At 44.8% G+C, this 21,028-nt stretch overlaps 1 protein-coding gene across 2 annotated transcripts; it reads left to right on the top strand.

Moving 5' to 3' along the window:
• Positions 1-3,842: 3,842 nt before the first annotated feature.
• On the top strand, positions 3,843-15,587 carry LOC102566467 (uncharacterized). 2 transcript variants are annotated; one of them, XR_002088392.2, is made up of 5 exons: positions 3,843-3,967; positions 8,929-8,986; positions 9,479-9,613; positions 12,709-13,275; positions 15,474-15,587. XR_002088392.2 is itself a non-coding variant. In XM_059721390.1 (4 exons), the coding sequence occupies exons 3-4, from the start codon at positions 9,503-9,505 to the stop codon at positions 13,267-13,269; spliced, it is 672 nt and encodes a 223-aa protein (XP_059577373.1). In that variant the 5' UTR covers positions 3,843-3,967; positions 8,929-8,986; positions 9,479-9,502; the 3' UTR covers positions 13,270-14,250. The 2 variants fall into 2 exon arrangements, 1 of the variants encoding a protein (XP_059577373.1); XM_059721390.1 differs by lacking the exon at positions 15,474-15,587 and having other exon boundaries at positions 12,709-14,250.
• The last annotated feature ends 5,441 nt before the right edge of the window (positions 15,588-21,028 follow it).

Here is a 21,028-nt window from a genome sequence, read left to right as displayed (position 1 = left end):
CCCACTGACAGTTCCCTTCACGGCTGGTGCTGGCCACACCCAGGGCCACTGCAGCAGGGGCTAGGGTGAGTGCAGAAAAGCTGCGCTGTGCCCCCTGCTGCCGGGGGCTCTGCTTCTTCCCACTCGTTTCTGCCTCTGCTGCGGCAGCCCTGGGAACAGCTGACACCAGCTACTTGCACCATGGCATGGCACAACCTAAGAGCTAGGGTGAGTGGGGACAGGTGGAGCATGGTGCAGCCCAGTGGCTGCAGGCAGCTGGTGGTGGCTGCTCCTGGGGCTGCTGCAGCAGGGGCTGAGGTAAGTGCTGCTCTGTTCCCTCTGCTTTGTTCCCTTGTGCAGCCCCAGGAGTGGCACCCCTCCCCCCATCCCTTCCCTAGTCCCAGCCTCACTCCATCCCTCCCTCACCGGCATGGGATCTATCCCAATTCGTTACATTATAAAGTGGGTTTGCTTTATGTGAAGACGAATTATGCGCCATTCTCTGGGAGTGCATGTACCACATAAATCAAGGGAAACCCGTACTTGGTTTGAAGTCACATAAACAGGGTTGGAAGGAATTGTGGGCATTATCATCTAGGCTAACCCACTGCACAAAAGCAGGATTATTTTCCTAACTACCCAGGGAGATGCCAGCTGAGTCTCAAGTTGATGCTAAACTGGGCCACTTACTCCATTGTCTATTTTTAGTCTGTCTTGAAGTGTAGCAAATAAATCTCAGACCAGTTACCTTGTGCCTATGGGGGAATGAACAAGTTTTGGGGATTTTCTTCCTCTCCATGGTAGCCTTTTCAATAAACAAATATCATGTGCCCCTTAATCTCTCTTTCTCTAGCTGAAATGTCTGTACTTTCACCTGCTCATATCTTTGGGTCTTTAAAGCTTCTCTATGCTCTTTTTTCAATGCAGCTCTCCAAACTGGACATGCTATATGAGCTGAGGCCCCATTCGGTGATAATATCATCTTGTGCACACACATTCTGTTACTGTATTTGCTTTTTTCCAGTGTTCCATTGACTGCAAATGCTCCGTATTGGTCTCTTTAATAGTACTTTAGAATGCATTTTGACGGAGAGTGAGACTTCTCATTCATATTGCAGTTTAGTAAGTGTTGGTACACAGTAATTCTTACACAGGTAATGCTGCAGTTTGATCACATACCTCCTTATTACCTAACAGGCTTCCATAAGCTTCAGTTTGAATTAGCCTTTTCCTGATTGCCTCCAAAGAGGAGTCCAGCTAAGTTGTTAATGTAGCTGAGAAGGAAATAGGAACTAACAAGTAACTGCTGTAATTGCCTACTGATTATGGGGGTGTGCGCTGATGGAAACTCTGTGTCTCGCTACAACATGAAGCCTTGGCCATGCTTTTGAGAGTCATACACCTTAGTGCTGCTTTCCAGAACAGAAACTCAATTTGGTGAAGCAGTGCTGCAGTCTGTTCCAGTAGCTATAAAGTGCTATATAACCAGGTGAGTGGGATCTATGTATGCAGACAAAGACAAGCTTGCCTTACAGTGACTGATGTACTTTTTTTTTGTATTTATGGATCTTATGACCTACCCTCCTTAATAACAACATAGAATCTTGTCCCCTGGAATCTGACAGAACTGAGTCGTGATCCTTTATTCCCTTAGGAAGGGAGGAGGTGGTGCAAATGCTGAAAGTTGCATCAACAGCCCCAGTGACACTTCTGGTCAAAATATTCCAACTTCCTGTGCAAAAGGCACCCCTATACCAGGACCAAGATACCAAATAACTCAAAGAATGACAGTCATTGTATGTCAAGTCACCTTTCATGCATTTGAGTCATGAGAAACTAAGGCATGATGCTGTTTGAAGTCAGGGAGTGTTGCGTTGATTAAACAAAAACAGAATCAAACTCTAATTACTTTTCCAAGTTATTTTAGCATGTAACTCAATTATTTTATCTTGACTAGGCAATAAGAGTTTTTACAGAGAGATCTCTGTTTTGGAGTTAAAGGCCTTGATGAAAATGAATATAAAACCAGAATGCACTTCATTACAATTAACTGAGATAAAAGACACATGTTTGAGGATTCCATATCCGTCCTCAATAGGGTGCTTCTTTTTGAGAAGACTTCATGCCTGCTGCCTGAACAAGGCAGTGTTGCTTGTGGTTAGTGCACACAACTGCAATCAGGACAGTGAGGATCCAGTATGATGAGCCCTTTGGCTAGGATCAGAAGTTACACATAAGCCGGTTTAAGTGTTCAGAAACTGGTTTACACCTGTAACAGAACATAAGTTCAGTGCACATAAACTAGTTTCAAAATGGCCAAAACTGATTTAAGATAAACCTGATTGAATGTAGTATCAGACTTAACTGCTTTGGGTCAAACCAGTTTATGAAACTTCTGTCCCAGGCCCCTTCCTGGTTCAAGTTAAATCACAGTCCCGCAGCATGCTTTCCAGCCCTGGGCTGGGCTGGGCTGTGGTCTCTGCTCCAGAGAGCAGGGCTGGCCCTACCCCTCTGCTCCCTAGTTGGAGCAATGAGGACTGGCTGACAAGAGGTGGGGGGTAGCAAGCCTGGCTGGGGATGCAGCCCATTATACAGGGGAGGCTGCCCCTGCCCCGCCCCAGGCAAACCCCAGCTGGGGTCTGGGGCCGGGGGGTTTAAACACCCCTTTCCCCAACTCATATTTACTGCTGCTGCCTGCAACTGTGGATTACAGAGGTACCTGGAAGGCAAGAAGAGAAAGCGATGCACAACCCTGCAGAATCCTGCTGCTATAATTCTGAACTGCAAATCCCAGAGACCTTGGGGGCAGCAGGAAGAGGAACTGAAAACACAGCCAGAAAGCTATGCTCTAGGGCCCTCTGGCTTCTGGCCTGAGCCACTGCAGGCACGTGGCTGCATTTCCTTAATGAAGGGTAAATGTCTGTTCACTTCTGTTTCAATTTAATCTGTCCACAGTTTAGACTAACCTGCAAAGACTGAATTGATTCAGCCTCAGGCTTTTTGATTTGTCTGTATCTAGCCTTTGTGTGGATCCTGAACTTCTTTTTGTCTCAGTTCCCCTACACTGATACTTGCAAAATTAAGTGCCAAGTACCTTGAGACATTCAAATAAAAATATGGCACTTTATTAATGACTATGGATCTACACATCTCTGAAGAATCACATAACTCCAGTATTATAGATTACATACAGACTTGTTTGATCTTCAAGGTAACATCTGTTTGATTTTGAACTTTCTGATTTTTGTATATAGTTTTTAAAATTTTCAATTTTTGTCAGCCAAGAAATAGCTGAGAAAAGACAATAATACCTTTTTTTTTTAAATCTAGTTCAATCTCTACATCTTGGGTTGCACTGCTGATCTACAGTGCGTTTATTCTTTGCACTTCTTTTAGCATTGCCATACTTACAGCACCAATATGATGCCCCAAAGGAGAATAGAAAAGAGAAAGTTGGTAATCTATGAAAATAGTTAAAAATTTACACTTACAAACTGAGGAAGGCAGGAATGGGATCGCTGAAGATGAAAAATGTCAAAATGTGACAAGAAAACGTTGGTGATGATAAAATGTTTACTTAGCAATTTCTGATTTTAAATCTGATGTCCACATGTACAGATATGCCTATCCAAAAGATTTAATTTCACTATTTTGAATTACTAATACAGAATTTTAGGCTCATATTTGAATAGCCTCATGTGCCTTTATGTGATTTAACCTAGACTGCTAATACTTCCTAGGATGCTTTGTGGTTGAATATATGAAAAGCCATTTATTTCTTCAGAGTTAGGATATCATACTTGTATACACAGTGATATCACAGTGCAACCTGCAACATTACATTTTGTTTCCATAGTAATGAATATGACATCAGAACAGATAACCATCAGTTTTGTTCTCCAAGATGGGCTTTTACATTTCAAATATCCTGTATATGAACATACTAGCTAACAACTTTGCAAATGAGGATGGAAATTTTGATTGAGAGGTAGGTTTGTACAAGTAAATATTTCCTTATTTGGTGAGGCTAACATGTTTATAATAAAGGTATTTGAATGGCTGATTTATTGCAGTCTATATTTTAGCTAATTTCTTCAAATTCTCTCACTAGCTAAGGCATTCCTTCACTGAAACTGGTTGTGTGTGTGAATTCATACAGTTTTATTATACTAAGCTTCTATAATATAGTTACTATCGTCTGTAATTTGCCAGACAAAATTCCACCAAAACTAGGGCTTCAGAGCATCCAGAAACTGTTATGATCTCATGTAATCCTGAACTATGCCTGAGTGGTAAATTGTCTTCTGAAAACTGGGAAGACAAGTGAGGAAAAGGCAGTTGGAGAGAGAGAAAGGGCTATGGAGTGCAGCAGAAAGGCAGGTAGAGCATCTGTTCCAATAAATCAGATCTTTGAGGCTATTTTGGAGAGGATACAAGTGCCAGGGTGCAGGTAGAGTGGGCAGTGGCATTACAGATGCTATAATCTTGATGAAGGCAAGACTTGGATAGGGATGGGATTTGAATTGATGAGTTTTTTGTGAAGACAGAGTTCTGTCAGAAAACGCTGAAGCCTGAAAACCAAAGTGCTTGGCAAACACAGACTGGTTTTGATTAAACTTCTGTTTGGAAGATAATTTTTGGTCAAAACTAGAGCAATAGAAATTCACTCCGTAGTTATAGGGCTGTGGTCAGGTTATGCCTCTGGGATGCTGGATGCTCAAGTCCCTGCATCATCTACATCCCAGGGCTTACCTTAACCATGGGCTATTTCTTATTCTGGCATGGGTTTCTCTTCCTCAGTTTTTCCATGAAAGCTTTGGAAAGGCCTCTAATTTATTAGTGGCAAAGAATTTTTTATGTGTTTGTGGGACAGGAATATCATTTGCCATCCAATTCTATCGGATGCAGTGTCAACAGTTGGAGGTCACGAATAGTGAGCGCTCTAAGGTGGAGGTTGCGTGGGACTATTTTGGGCTCGGAAAGAGAAACATGGCATAGGTATCAGTAGACAAGGGGTTATAGAGATCCATCCTGTTTCTTGAACACAAAACCAGAAGAGATTTTGAATGTTCCTTGTTTTTTGCCTGCAAAGGCAAATCTTTAAAAAAAAAAAAAATTACAATAAGTGGGGTATGAACAGATGGTGTTGGGCTTATAGGATTTACAACTTGTAGTTTTATTTTTTAGAAAGGCTTCTCTAACACAACTCTCTTTCCTTCCTGTTTATTAGACTTTTGTGATCTGATTCAGTCATTAAAGTCCAGACTTTGTGGAAAGACTCATACAAAATGTATGATAAATTCTTTAAAAACAACAGACCATCTCATACGTTTGTACGTGTAAGGTGCTGCCAGAATTTATCCTCCAGAATTCTGGGATAAAGTTTACACAGAATTGGAAAATGTTGACTGCAAACAGCCGTCTCTAGTTTTCTTTGTACGAACTGAGTACTTAAGTTTTCACCTTCATGACACTGGATTCCCTTGAAGAATGACATGAAAGGAAGAAATCAGTTTCTAGTTTATATTGTCTTTCTAGGCAGAAAAATCTTTTGTGTAACATGGGGGGCTGGGTGAAGCTATTTAGCTTTTACTGCTGTGGTTTTACACTAGAATCAAAAGCCTATGCAACTGATGTGTAACATGGTATGTGTGAAGCCATTTAGCTTTTTACTGAAGTGGTTTTACAACAGCACTGCCTCACAACTTATACATCTGAACATGGATTTGAAATGACAGACTTCAAAGGGCTGGACAAGAATCAGGTTTGTTTCTGTGAAAAAATGTATGAAAATGTGAAAACTCTCTTTTCTCCACTCCTGTACTGAAATGTGTATTATGATATGTAGCAATGACCCAATAGTTAAAATAAAAAGCCTCCTTCCTCACTGGGCACATCCCTCACTCCCTTACACTTCAGTAATCTCCTTTTCACTTGAACAATTTTAGGTCAGAAAAGACTTTTTTTTCTTTCTGCTGTTTGGGGGCAGAGAAAAATAGGCAGTTAGAATAATAGAAAAATAAGGCTGAAGCCTCAAAATGAGCCTTGTGGTGTGTTTCCCCTTACAAGTGTCTCTCTCCTTTTTCTCTTTAAAAAAAATGCACAGGAGAGTCCACTATTGGGTTAGGCTCTATCACCAATGCTGCCGTAATGTTCCTCCCTGTTCGAACCCCGGCTGGACCAGCTATTATAGGAAACTAGGGCAGGAAAATTCTCTCTCACAAGTTGACAGCATATGGAGGCATGCCCTCCTTTCTTTGCCTTTTGAGATGCTCTGGCAGAGGCTGAAAAGTGCTCTTTACATGCCCCATCCTCTTCCCTTCAGAGCATCCTCCTAGGAAGTCAGACCTGCAAGCATATTAACAGCATCAGTTGCATAGGCTGCTGATTCTAGCACAAGAGCTCTGCTCTGAAAGGAGGCCTAGTGAGCCGTGGAGGAGTGATCATCATATTTGCTTCTCAGCACGTGTTTTGTGCTGCTCTCACATAGGTCAAGGCAGAGGTGTAGTGAGCAAACCAAGTGCCCGGGGTGTGAGAAGGGGGTCCCTGGGGATGGGGGAATGCCATTCCATTCGTCCTACTCAGCGAACTCCATCCCACATACACTATTCGTGTGGTGCTGCCTTGCTCAGCTCCTGTGGCCAGACGGTGGCAGTGCGGGGCTCCCTTCTCTGCTGCAAAGGGTCTGGGGGGGGACGGGAAATCGGGAGCATCACTAGAATGCCCCCTGCCAGGAGCCTTTGCTGTGATGGGGGTAGCTCTGGTGCCACACCAAGCAGGCTACCCAGGGCAGGAGGGGAGTGTGGCAAGTGGAATTGTGCTTTCTTTCTCCCAGTTCTGGCACCCCCGATAGTCAGCACTCCAAAGAGATATCCTGCTTACCCTGCCCTAGTTACACTACTGAGGTCAGGGCTATCTACTGCGCCACTGCAGTTCCCCCATTTCTTCAGCAGCAGTAGCTGGGGCCTCCCTCTGGCTTCCCTTTCCTGCTCCCACCTCAGGGGTCAGGGCAGGGCAGCACAGTGCAGCCTCCAGTGCCAGGGATGAGGCAGGGTGCCCGGGCATGCGGTGCAGCAGGGAGTTGGGAGCAGCCTAGGCATGTGGCATAGCAGGGGTGGGCAGGCAATCCCTGGGCCCGTGGTCCTCACTTGTGCAGCCCGCAGGGCACGCGGCCCTGGCTGCTTAGAAGTTGAACAGCCCTGATGAAGTTGTGGTGTGTCTGCTTCTATCCATCACAAAGGTGTTGCTTGCTCAGTGCCAACATGCCATTACTGGCTTCCCTCCCACCTGGCGGTAAGATACTATATTAGTGCCTACTGGTGTGTATAACCCCCTTAGAGACCTCCTCTTCTGTCTGTTCCAGACAATGCTGCAACTCATTTTTGTGCACAAAACTAATTTAAATGACACTAATTTAACTAATTTAAAAGAATCCAGGCCCTGAGATTCTTCCTTTGGGAAAGAATTTTACACGTATTTACATTTGGGTCTGGCAGAGTCATAACTAAAATATGTGCTAGAGACTGAGGCAGCTATAAGCTGTTCTTCAACTTACAAAAGCTGAAGGTGGTAGTTAGTAGTGTTAGTCTGAAGTCAGGCAAAGAGCAAGGCAGAGTTGCACCTTACAGACTAGCTCCTTCAGAGAGGCCTAAGCTTGTAAGCATCTGATGAAGTGAGCTGTTTATGAAAACTCAGGCTTCTCTGAAGGTACAACTCTGCTCTGCCTTCAGCTTTCAAGTGATTGTTCATACAAATACTGCAGATAAAAGTGCAGGAAATATATATTCATAAACTTAATTATTTACCTGGGAGATAGGAAGAAAAGCTGGAAACTATCTTTTGTCAGTTCTTTTTGTATTTTATAGCTTAACATCGTCAGCTAGATTAATCTGAAATGCCTTTAAGACATTTTAGAATCAGAACTCGTGGCAGAGGTGGTATCTTTTATTAGACCAACTAGGTATTTGCAAAAAAAATTCTTTATTTGCAAGCTTTTGGGTACACTCACCCTTCCTCAGGCATAGGAGAATGCAAAGATTGTAAAATTCATACTTCGTAGGAGAGCTGAAGGTGTTGTAAGAGCTCCTTGTTGGAATACTTCACTTCATGCAGTTTAGGCTCAGGTAAAAGTTAGAATAGTCTATTTGTTGTCTGGTGTCAAGCCGGATGTTAAATTATGTTTTCTTCTGGTTATGTTTTTTTCATATTTCACAGGAGGATGGTTTGATGGATGCTCTCCTGGGCAGGAAATTCTCTTGTGTTGTGGCACTTTGAGCTCTATGAACATGCAGATTTAGCTGGAACAATAGGCAATGGCCTGGGTGTCAGCTTTCAGGTTCCAAGGTGGTGAATTTGCTTCTTTCTTGTAAAATTATGACGTTTTCATTTAAAAAACAGCTAAAATTTGATATCTACCATGTTTCAGGGATACAGGTTGTAGCCATATTGGTCTACAGGCAAAAGGAATCAACTCATGGCAGAGGTGATATCTTTTATTAGACCAACTAGATATTTGCAAAAAAAAATCTTTATTTGCAAGCTTTCAGGTGGACTCACCCTTCCTCAGGCATAGCAGAATGTTGTTTGTTTGTTTGCTTCTTCTCTTTCTGCTTCCTTTTTCCAAAAATATGGGCAATGAAACAATAATAACATGTTTAAAAATGGCTAAGTTAATTACAATAACTATATATGTTCTGTAGCGATAGACTGTACTGGAAATACTAAATGAAAAAAAAAAGAACATGGGTTGCTTTGGCACCTGGCAAGACTCATGAAGCACTCTTCAGAGCACTTTCACTGTATCCTGAAACATATTCTGTTATGCTGGCTCTGATTTGCATTTGGAGATCTTTGATCTTCACATAGAAACATTTACATAAACTTTATGACAAATATGCCATTACAAATGTTCTTGTATACCTTTCTGATAGAAATATTTTCTTAAATCAGGATTTGCCTACTGCAGAAGGACCCGTAGAGAAAGCAAGTGACATAAAATTTAATTTAGGTTTGTATGTTTTTACTTTTTCGTTATTAGCAGCCTTATTTCAAAGAGAAGTGAAAACAAAAAAAAACCCCAACTCTTATATTGAAAGGTAACTATTGCTTTAGCTTTGATCTAGACACATCATGTTGGGGAAAAGGTATTTAAGATATCTCTTTGCTCAAATATATAATAGTTTTGCTAGTAAAAAGTTGATTTTGCACCTTTTGGTTTTAATCACATTATATGGCTCTGGTTTAAAGAAGGCATCAGCTTTATCTACTGACTTTAAAGGCTACTGTTATGAGGAGTTAATTTTTTTATAGTGAATGACATGGCAATGTGTAATGCATAGCCTTGCTCAACTGTTTATGGATAATTTAGGAGACATGGGACTATGAACCCAATTCTCAGACAAAGAATATTAACTGTGTTTATATTATAAAACCAGTTTAAGCTTTATGTTTAATTTTAAAACATTTATTTATTTATTTATCTTACATATAACAATCCCAGTGAAGATCTCCTCCCTCATGAACCATGCCTGATCAAAAGTGGTACAGACGTAACTGCATCAAAGAACCATTTTGTGTTCTCAGCACCAGCGGTGGTTTGAAGACGAGGCGGAGAAATGTGCTATTTCGTAATAAGGTACCAAAACGATACTTTCTTGTTTTGGTGGTGGGTAAAAGGGAACCAGGGTTGGGGGGTTGATTGAAAAGAGTGAAGGTTAACTCTATCTTACAGTTGCCCTGCTCTGAAGACTATTTCCACTGCACCAAATTCTATTCTAAAATCAGCTGTTTTTGTTCAACAGAACAAAACAGAAATTATGAGATGAACATGTAAATACTCTACAAGTGCCCAGCTACATTTTGTGACTTGAATTTTGTTGTTTTTACTGTCATTTATAAAAAGCCTTTAAACAGATTTCAGTTTTCTTACCATGTTGCCTTTTCACATTATGAAGATATTTCATACACATTTCTTTTATCTTTAATCATCATTTTGGAAAAGGTTAAAAGAAACTTCTGAAAAAAAAGAAAACCCACCCGTATTCATTTTTAACTCTAGGCACCCACTGACTGTCTCTAAAGAAGTGTTTAGAAGGCTGCTTACAAATTCTCTCATTGCAATGTGCTAGTTATACTGAAAACACTACATTACAATTAGATGTTTGTGTATCTTGGTACTGAAACTGCTACAATGACAGCACTTTCCTGAAAAATATCACTGGGGATAGTCATGTTCTTGGCTTTGCCTCTGGCTGTGTATATACATTCCAATTATTCAGATCAAGTCTCCCAGGTTTATTCTTCTGAGGGAAAAATTACCTGGGCTGTGCAGATGCTGGGCTGCCAGGGGTCCCTAGAGCGTGCGGCCAGGAGAGTGTTGTAGGCTTTGAAAAAGCCTGAGCCTAAATTGATTCAATCTTTGCAGGTTAGTCTAACCTAATTAGATTGAACCGATTTGCAAGTGAACAGACACTCACTCTTGATTCCAGAAATATATCCGCATGCCTACAGTGACTCAGGCTAGAAGCTGGGGGGCACTAGAGCAAGCTACCGTCCCTTCCCTTTGACAGCAAGCTGCAAGGCTGTAGGCAAACTGACCCGGCGTTGTGGGGGGGGAAATGGCCAGGCCCTGGTAAGGTGCTATGATTTGGGAGGGGCTGCAGGTACCCCAGCCAGGATGTGCTTGGAGGGGAAGAGGGAAGCAGCCCTTGCCACGCTTGTCCCCAAGGGGGGGGCGTGGCCAGAGCCAGCTGGCATGGCCCCTCCATCCACCTGCCTTGCCCAGGGCTTGGGCTGGGGGGCTGAGCCGGGCTGGCCCGCAGGCACTGCTGAGGGTGGGTGTGGAGGGACTGGCTCGGGCTGGGCCACCAGGGCAGGGCCCTTCCCAGCTGGCTGTGGCTTAGGCTGGGGTCACGGGGGCTGCACGGCCAGATTGCTCCTGGCTTTCCATGCCCAGGCCAGGCCAGGCCGGGCTGTCATGGAGCTGCAGCCAGGTGGAAAGGGCCATGTCACCTGCAACCCGGTCTGGCTCAGGTCAGCCTCTCCATGCCCGCCCTCAGCAGTGCCCACAGCCAGCCCTGGTGGGCGGATAACGGGGCTGGCTCAGGCCAGGCTGTGGGGGCAGGGTCCTTTCCAGCCGGATGCAGCTCTGTGTCAGCTTAGCTCAGCATGTGCGCGCAGTGGCTGGCCAGGCAATGGCATGGAGGAGATGCCACTGCAGCTGTGGGTGGCCACCTTGGCAGCTGGACTGGCTGCGCAGGGTGAGTCCACTGTGCCTGTGGCTGCCTGGGCCAGCTTGGAGTCACCAGTGGGCCTGGGGCCTGGCAGCCACCCACTGTGGGGGCTCATGTGTTCACCGCTGCCCCCCCTGCACAGTGCCTGCTGGCTGTGGCCCCATGACAGTCCAGCCTGGCCTGGATGCAGGGAGCTGGGAGCAATCTGGGCGTACAGTTCCTGTGGCCCCAGCCCAAGCTGCAATTGGCTGGGAAGGGCCCTGCCCCTGCATCCCAACCTGGGCAGGCCCCTCCATGCCCACCTCTGGCCATGCCCACTGGGGCAGTCAGGGGTGGGGGAAAGATGGACCCTACCAGGTGCTGCTCTGCCCTGGTCATGCAGACCCCATCTGTGGTCTCTCAGGGCAAGAGGGGAGGGAGGGGGAATAAACCTGCATCATGCCAGTTTAGAGGGCCATGCCAGGTGGCATCTGGCCACTCCCCCACCTCTGCTCTGGCTATAGAGCAGAGGGGCAGGGCCAGCCTTGCTCTCTGGAGCAGACAGCACAGCCCAGCCTAGGGCTGAAAATCATTCTGGGATGCTGGGGGACTTTGATTTAACTTAAACCAGGAAGGGGTCTGGGACAGAAGTTCCATAAACTGGTTTGACCCAAATCAGTTATGATACTACATTCAACCAGGTTTATCTTAAACCAGTTTTGGACATTTTGAAACTGGTTTACATGCATTGAACTGATGTTCTGTTACAGGCTTAAACCAGTTTCTGATCACTTAAACTTGTTTATGTGTAACTTTTGTCCCTAGCCAGGAAGGGATTGTCAGGGAAGGTAAGCGCAGTGTCTGTCCCATGCACAGAGGAGTCCTCCAGCCTTTCCCGTTCCCTGTGCTGTGCTGTGCTGGAGCCCAGCTATGGCTGTGCAGGGCATATGCTTGTATGCTTCCCTGCACCCAAATTCTGCAGTGTGAGTCAGGGAAAAAGCCAGGAGCAGAACATGCCCCCTAAAATGCTTCAGTGCTGGGCTTTTCCAGCCTGAAGCACTCAGGAGTGTTTTGCTCTTGACTGAGACTGACACAGGCTCTCCCTGCCACTGCAGGGGAAGAGAGAGAACAGAAGCAGAGCATACTGGGATTGCAGAGGTAGAGTCTGTCTCTGCTGCCTGTACAGAAGTTCTGTCTCCTGAGTGTTTTTATCTGGGGAGATACTTCACTCGGACTGTTCCCAAGTTATTTTTCTCCCCAAGTGGCCACTTTTACTCTGGGAGAAAAGTTATGAACTTCTGTACACTTGTGACTTCTCCAGAGAGAGCAGGGACTCTCCCTGGAGCAACTAAAAGTCTGTCAAAGCCCTCTGTGAGCACTGATAGCAAATAGCAGCAGAGGTGATATGATAATAGAGAAGTTTGCATTAATATCAAAACCTAGTCTTTTGTTCGAATGTTGACTGAGAGATTCACTTATGTGTGTTTATTACTTATTTAAAGCTATTTTACTGTTGTAGTTTTTAGACACTTATTCTGGTTATCCAGAAGACATGACAACTCGCTCAGATTACAGTTTGAACTTCAGTAACAACAGAAATCGTAGAAGAATTCAGTTTTTACAGGCATTCAAAACACCAGAGGCAGTAGCTTGGGCAGACATTTTCCTTTCAGAAGATCAAGAGTTCCCCCATACATCTTCAAACTCAGTCCTTACAGCAACAGAAACCCAGGATGATATTTATATGGAACCCATTCATGGTTCTAAAATACCAATGGAGAAAAACAGTAAAGAGAAGATAGCTTTTCCAACAAGACTCACAAGACCATTTGAATTGTCCAGAAAATCTGGAGTAATCATGGAAGCAATGTCTCACACACCTGACTATTCCTTATTCATGGATATTGATCCTTCAAAATCAGGAGGATTCTTGGACAGTCTTGGCACAGCTGCACTGCAACCTCTGCTCCTGGACTGTGATGGTAGCATGCAAGAGGAATCAATAATCCAGAGCAAACAGGTGCTTCCAATTCTAGACTGGGTTGGTGAAAAACTAAGGAGTAAACTGCATATGTCCTAAACTGAGGTATGAATAGACTAATTATAATATAGAACTACTGTAATATCCCTGCTATTCACCTTATGCTGTCAGTAATACAGGATGAAACTGTACTGGGCATAGCTAACTTGTGGGGAATGTGTGCTTATGCAGTAATGTTAAAGCCCTTTATTTTGCATGGAGCCCACTTCTAACCAAAAGTATTAACTTTTAGGTAATTCAGCATGTAGAACCAGTATGAATCTTTAATACATGACCCCAACCTAAGACCTGATGCTAACATCAGGTGCCTTTAGGAAAAGGAAGATGTCCTAATGTCCTGCAGTCACATGCTGTCTTTCTCTCCAGTTGTCAGGCTGGAGGGAGCATGGCTGGTATCTCCTCCCTTAGTCTACTAGAAGTTTTTCTGTGGGAAGAGGAGCACAACTCAGCTGCTGCTGGGGTAGGAACTGTCCTTGTGAATAGATTGTGCCGGCAAAGAGAGAAACAAAAAAGCACTTTCCTGTTAGTGGCTTTTGCACGTTCCCATTCTCGAGTCACAGCAGCAGGGCAGCTCTGGATGCTGGGAAGTTTCCTAGCAGCATCTGCTGGAGCTCTCCTCCCCCTCACTATTCCTGAGCCTTCTGAGGGGAAGGCTAGACAAGGGGTCACAGCTCTCTGGCAGCCCTTGTCTATCCCACTGCTGCAGCAGACAAACCAGGACCCTCTCTGGGCTGATCCTGTCTGGATCTAAGCTCTGCAAAGACTCAGTGCATTCATTCCATTTCTTAGTCTGTTTGGATCCTCACAGGAATCCATCCCTTCCTAGAAATTAGGGGAAGCTTCATGCTTTGGCATCATACTGCTTATACCCTGCTGATGTAGATGGATCTAGATCCATCAGCAGGTTATAGAGAGTACATCCCAACAGGAGTCCCAGATCCCGTTTCAGAATTGAAACTAATGGACCAGTCAGTACAAGGGTGAGGACTGGAGCATGCCAATGGGAAAGCAGGAGTTGCTTCAACGTCTTCCTCTTCAGAAGCATGCATACAAATACATTCAGCTTTATGAACTAATGGTCAGAACAGCTTCAGCTTTAAAAGGTACCCTCTATGCAAGTAGAAGAAAATTCTCCCCTTGTGTTCAATATTCAGAGATCCTCTTTTAAACACCAAAATCACACTTCAGGTTCTAGAAGGGCTGTTGTGCCAGTCAGACCTATGTGGGCAAATCGAAGTAGCTAAACATGGATGGACAGGAGTGCTTCAATTCACAGACACTGCAGCAAGCACAGTAACTTTTCAGCATTCACACTGAGGCAACTGCATGGTCTGGTCTTCTGTCTGAATCAGTGCATGTGTGGAATATCTTTCATTTAAAAGTGGTAGTTCATTTACTGTAAGGATAGTTGCAGTCTCATAAAAGATGAAAGACCCTGGATCAACAGCCAGTCAGGCATTTCAGCCACCCAGGAAAGGGTTTTGCATTCTTGTCTTTATGCACCAAATAGCAGAAGGTTTTGGTTGGTAATATATTTTATTAGATCAGTTGCATAGTTGCAAGAGAAGGTAGGCAACTTTAAGGCATGAAAAATACCTTTTTTTTAATTTTGTCCAGTTATGTGAGGTAGGACATGCTGTTGTGCCCAAAAGCTTGCCTAACATTTCATCCAACTATTCAGTTTGTTCTATTAAATACATTACTAAGCAAATCTTGTTTCTTACATATTCCCTGGACCATCACAGTTACACACCGTTACAACACTGATCTCTATACTATAGACCACAATATTCTTCTTCACCTTAAGATTTCATCCCGAGTTGTCAGTGACAGCAGTAGACACTACTTTGAAATATTCTGCCAGCAGAGGTCCCAAAAGACTCCAGTCACAGCTGGAAAACCTTCACTCAAAAGCTACACAAGATTGCACAGATTCTCTCCTGTGGAATGATTTGTATGATCTAATGGTACAAAGAAACAACATAAAATAGTGGAAAGTCTAAATTGTCTAAGAATAAAACTTGCTCCTCTATGTGTGAATAATTGGCCACTGGTGCATTTCTTGGGTGACAGAATTGACTCTGTCTCCAGGTTTGTTCACCACCTGCAACTCCTCCCACCCTATGCCCCTTTTCCATCATTTAAAACACAGCAGATGCTGTACTTGCCATCATACTGTGTCTTAAAAGTGTTAACTTTTAAATGCAGCAAGCAGAAGCATGATGTTGCATTTCATTTTACAGCATCCCGTCATTCTGATCATCAGGTTCTGAGATCATATCCAAGGCTATCTTACTTCAGACAAGAATAACTTTCACATCTGCAACTATGGATGATTTTAAGATAGCTGTGATGAAATAAAGTACAAGGGGAAAATAGTCCTCATCTAGTCTTATTTTACAGAAGCAAAATGACTCCTACTTTAACTTAATACGGGGCTGTCCAGCTGGCTGCCCATGGAACACATGCAACTTGCAAGGCTCCCACCTGGCCAACACCCCCCACACTGCTACATCTGGCCACACCCTCAGTGAGTTTGCAGATGACACCAAGGTGGGGGGACTAGTAGAGACTCTTGAGGGTAGGGCTAGGATTCAGAGTGACTTAGACCATTTGGAGGATTAGGCTAAAAGAAATCTCATGAGGTTCAACAAGGGCAAGTGCAAAGTCCTGCACTTAAGATGGAACAATCCAATGCATCAGTACAGGCGGGGGCTGACTGCCTGGGCAGCAGCTCTGCAGAAAAGGACCTGGGGGTTACACTGGACAATAAGCTGAATATGAGCCAGCAGCGTGCCCTTGTTGCCAAGATGACTAATGGCATACTGGTCTGTATTGATAGGTGTGTTGTCAGTAGGTCAAGGGAAGTGATTATTCCCCTTTATGAGACCACATCTGGAGTACTGTGTCCAGTTTTGGGCCCCCCACTACAACAGAAAGGATGTGGACAAATTAGAGAGAGTCCAGCAGAAGGCATAAAAAATGGTGAGGGGGCTGGGGTATATGACTTATGAAGAAAGACTGAGGGAACTGGGCTTATTTAGTTTAGGGAAGAGGAGACTGAGGGGGGATTTAATAGCAGCCTTCAACTACCTGAAGGAGGGTTTGAAAGAGGATGATAGACTGTTCCCAGTGGTTGCAGATGACAGAACAAGGACCAATGGTCTTAAGTTGCAGTAAGGGAAGTTTATGTTGGATATTAGGAATAATTTTCTCACTAGGAGGTTTAGGAAGACACTGGAACAGGTAGCCCAGAGAGGTTGTAGAATCTCCATCTTTGGAGGTTTTCAAAACCCAGATAAGACAAAGCTTTGGCTGGGATGATGTAGTTGGGGCTGGCCCTGCTTTGAGCAGGGGGTTGCACACTAGATGACCTCCTGAGGTCCCTTCCAACCCTAATTTTCTATGATTTCTATGATCTGCAGCAGCAGCTGGATTCTCTGGGCTCCCCTCACCTCCTTCAGCTTCCACTTCCTTGCTTACCCTAGGGAGTGGTGCAGTGCCACATAACAAACAACCTTGTGTCCTGGGACATCTTTACAGGTGTGGCCTGTGGGGCATACAGGGCCTTGGCTGCTTACAAGTTGCACAGCCCTGGTCTAGCTCGTGGTGCTTTGCAGAGGAAAGTAATACACATTAACTACATTTTAGTGACAGGGTAATGAGGCCTAAAGCAGTGGTTTTCAACCTTTTTTTCAGTTGTGGGCCCCTACAATATTTCAAATGGAGGTGCAGACCCCTTTGAATTGTAGGTGTGGGTATTCACACACTTTTGATTGAAGTAGCTATCATAGCCATCTTTCTTGGACCCCTTAGACATAGTATGCAGACCCCCAGGGGTCCACAGACCACAGGTTGAAAAACACTGGCCTAGAGAGTTAAAGTAACTTGTCCAAAGTTATGCAGCAGGTGCAGAACCCAGCTTGTCCTGCCCTGAGGCCAGTTCTGCATGCAGTGGAGGAAGCTGCATCCCCCCCCTCCTCCCCCCCACAAAAATATTAATTAGCTTTGCTCTCTTCCTTTTTTACACTGTTCCATGGGGGAGGGGAGGGGTGGGGGAGTTATTTGGATCTGTTGAATCTAGGCCTCTTAGAACTGATGCACAGAAACAGAAATTCATTCTGGAGAGCAGGTATTTTTTCTTGTACAGCACCAAAAAGGTGCTTCAGATCACTTAGTTGTGTCCAGTATTGATACGATGACATGTGAGAGGGTAAGTGACAACAGAGTAGTGTTTTTTAGGACAATTTGGAGCATAGGTATTTAAAGCTTTTATTTATTATCTTAGGCCTACTGCTGTGGGTTTAAAGACTCAGAAACCACAGCTCTTATACAGCACTTTTCATCAGGAGTCCTCAAAATGCTGTGCCAACAAGAGATCATTATCCCCATTTTAGAAATAGGGAAACTGAGATGCAGAGGGGCAACTGACTTGTCCAAGATCACCCAGGCCCAGAAGCAGAAACCAGGTTGAAAGTCCTAAGCCAGTGCTCAGTGTACTCACCCAATCTGCCTTACACTACATATATTATATTCCTTACTAAACCAATAATAAAAAAATATTTAATGCAAACAGCTGTAAATACTATCACTGTCCCACTGTGTTTACAATTTGGATTGATTGAATGTGACTTATTCAGAAGTATTTCCTATACCAAGTCTGTAGCTGAGAAGTTTTTATTACCCTATATGAATAGAGGGACTTCCAGGCTTTGTCACCTCAGGCGTCTAATCTGTCTGCAACACCAATATATTTGACTGCCTAGATAGCAAATGTTTCCCTCTTTATGAGGATCCCCCACAAAATCCCCATGTGTTCGAGTAGCTATGGTACTTTGTATGCACCCGAATGTACAGACTTATGTTCTGGGGAGACTGAAACAACACAGCCATCTCCACTGCCTTTGAATCTTGACATGTTACACCTTCATTCAGAATCACTGATGACAGAAATACAGGTTTCCCTTGCTTTATGCTGTACATGCGTTCCTGGAAAATGGCGCATAACTTGAATCTGCATAAAGGAAACCCACTTTACAATGTAACAAATAGTGATACGTTCCAAGACCTCGACTGTACTGACCCCCAGACCCATTTCCACCACTTTTACAAGACAATTTTGGTACAGTACTCACCAACAGCAGACACTACACACAAGCACAAGCACAATCTGTGCACTATCATAGTGGGGATGACAACTACAGAAATACATGTTGCAGACAATGAGCGAGGAGCACAGACCCATTTGTGTGTGCATCACTCCCACAATGCACAAAGCAGCTGACTGCAGGCTTTCACCACACCGATGGATTTTAATTATTTACATATAATGAATTTTTGGTATAAAAAGGATCATCAGATAAGAGCAGATTCACACATACAGAACCTGCATAAAGTGAAGAGAAGCTGTATCATGTTTAAAACTGAGAGTTTTCCATGATAGCTGACCAAAAGGATTGACTTGTAGCAGAAAGCCCCCTTTTCCTCTTGCCTGCATTTGCTCTCCCTCTTTGGATACGTTTCTCTTTTTCTACCTTTTCTTCCTTCCTCTCTCTTTCACTTTAAGATAAGGAATTGTATTTTAAAATTTGTGTGTGCGCATTTTGTATCTCCCCTTGTAGTTTGGTATTTTTATCTATTTGTGTGCCATGGCATTTGTAGCTTATATTTTATACTCCTCACCTTTCAACTTTCAACTAAATGTGTTTAGTTTCGTAAGTAAGTTATACATTGTAACAATGTTAACAAGGGCAGGAATCAAACTGCCCTTCCCTGTATCAGGCTGGCCCCTGAAAGAGCCAGTGAATCAGTGATTGAATGTGTAATGTGATTGAATGTGTAACATAGTAGCAGACAGTAATTATCACCTGGAAGCTGCAGATCAACCAAGGGAAGAATCAATAGAAGACAATGTAACAACCGGGAAATCTCTAAACATCACTGATCAAGGGCTAGAAGCCCTGGCCTGAGTTAATCAATGCCGGGGACCAACTTTTGGGCTGAATATCTCCAGATAGACCACTCCCAGAGCCCTATTCAAAATTTATCAATGGACTCCCAAACCTGCATGTACATGCAGACGACCCCGGGGCTGACAGATGCCATCCAGTAGCTACCGAAGGGGGGGGGGGGGGGGGAAGTCCCACGAGGGTCAATGACCCCTGGATTGGGCAAACCTGAAAACTGGGGAGTCACCAAAGTCTGCTGGGGACAGATAAAAGGCAGTGAAAAGTGACCCTCAGTGGCGCCCTCTTGATCTCCAACTCGACCAGACCTGTCCAGCCAGAAGGACCAGCCGGCGACCCCCTTCTGGAAGATAACACCACGCTGAAAGAAGCCTCAACGACAGACTCCAGCGCTTGTAGGATAGGTATACCTGACTGTAGCCTGCTACTGTGTGTGTGCATGTGTGTGTGGGGACCAGCCCCAAGGTTTATGATTACAGTGTTTCAATCCACCTAATAAACCAGAATTTTAAGGATCCCGAGTTGGACATTTGTAGCTAACAGACTTAATTCATTAATTTCTCCCCTGAGGATAAATTCACCAGTTATCACCAGTATCCTTATTACGCTTTTAATCAAGACAACCTGAACTGACCGTGTCAGGGACATGATGCTTCTGGCTAATTCCACAGCAAGTCTGCCAGTGCTTCTTCAGGTGAAGTGCTTGTGCTTTGTGCAGAGGCTGATCCCCACAGCCGGGCGCAGAAAGAAGTCTGCCATTGCCAACCACCCTGGCAGAAGTTGGAGAAACCCTCTTCTAGCTCCTGTCTCCGTGAAGGGAACCTTTGGGTGCGGTGGGAGGAAGAGCGCTGCCCTGCTTGCCAAGGTCCGCAGCTGGGAGCGCTCAGTGCAGCAGCTCTGAGGAGTTAGTTCATTTTCCAGCAGACAGGGTGGACTTACGGGTCTAAAAGGAAAAGGAGCAGTAGGAGTTGCTGCCTTGACAGGCTTGTCCTAAGCATGTTGTGAGGGAAGGTAAGAAGGGCTTGTCTGCCCAGGGCAGGGGTCTGTCCCAGCCCACCCACATCCCTCTGTGGCTGTGTCAAGACTTGATCCTCGGGCATGCTTGAGAGCAGCTGCTAGCGATGGCCCCACGCAGCCTCAGGCACCTGCTCCCAGGTCCATGGGCACAGGGGTGCTCAGGAGCGAGCTGGTCAGGACACGCTGCTGTGGCTGCCATGACAAGCCCTGAAGTTCCCAGGTGCCCTCAGCTGTGCCTGTGTGACATCCAAACCTGCCTCTTTCTGCAGCTCATTGTCTGCTTGTGCCTCTGTCTGACCGGGATTCAGACGTGTGTTTCTTTGCCTAGGTCTCCTCAGGGGCTTGGTCCGGCAGACTCTCAAACGCCTACCCCACGCTGACAGGATCAGGCACCAGCCCAAGGAAGGTGCAGCCACTTCTTCCTTTTAAAAAACACAGATGGTGGCACCCCCCCATATGTAACAGCCTAGCGGTTGGAGCACTCGCTAGGAAATGGGAGACCCGGATTGAATTCTCTTTTGTCTGAGGAAACTCCAACCCACACCTCCCTCCATGCACAGTGCTCTAAGCACAAGGCTGTTGGCTATACCGGTGGTAGAAGGGGGACCCTCCCCATTCCTTCTGTTGAAGTGGGGAGCTGCGCAGGGAAGAGTTAAAGACCTGGGACACACAAGAGGCCAGGCCGGCCCTGGCAGCTCGGGCTACTCCCCCGGGGGCAGGGGTGGGGGCGGCAGCCCCGGATTCTGGTTCTTGCTGCAGGACAGTTTCTGTATGTCAGATGCAGCAGTCAAAGGCCTCTAGCAGGTGTCTGGTAA

The sequence above is a fragment of the Alligator mississippiensis genome, chromosome 2 (genome assembly GCF_030867095.1).
Source record: "Alligator mississippiensis isolate rAllMis1 chromosome 2, rAllMis1, whole genome shotgun sequence".
NCBI lineage: Eukaryota > Metazoa > Chordata > Crocodylia > Alligatoridae > Alligator > Alligator mississippiensis.
The sequence above is the reverse complement of the archived record's forward strand: the minus strand, read 5'-3'. Positions and strand labels throughout refer to the sequence as shown.

Coding starts and splice junctions, on each gene's coding strand:
- LOC102566467 (XM_059721390.1), top strand. CDS start 9,503: ATGCCTGATCAAAAGTGGTACAGACGTAACTGCATCAAAGAACCATTT. Junction 9,614..12,708: donor ATGTGCTATTTCGTAATAAG/GTACCAAAACGA, acceptor TTACTGTTGTAG/TTTTTAGACACTTATTCTGG.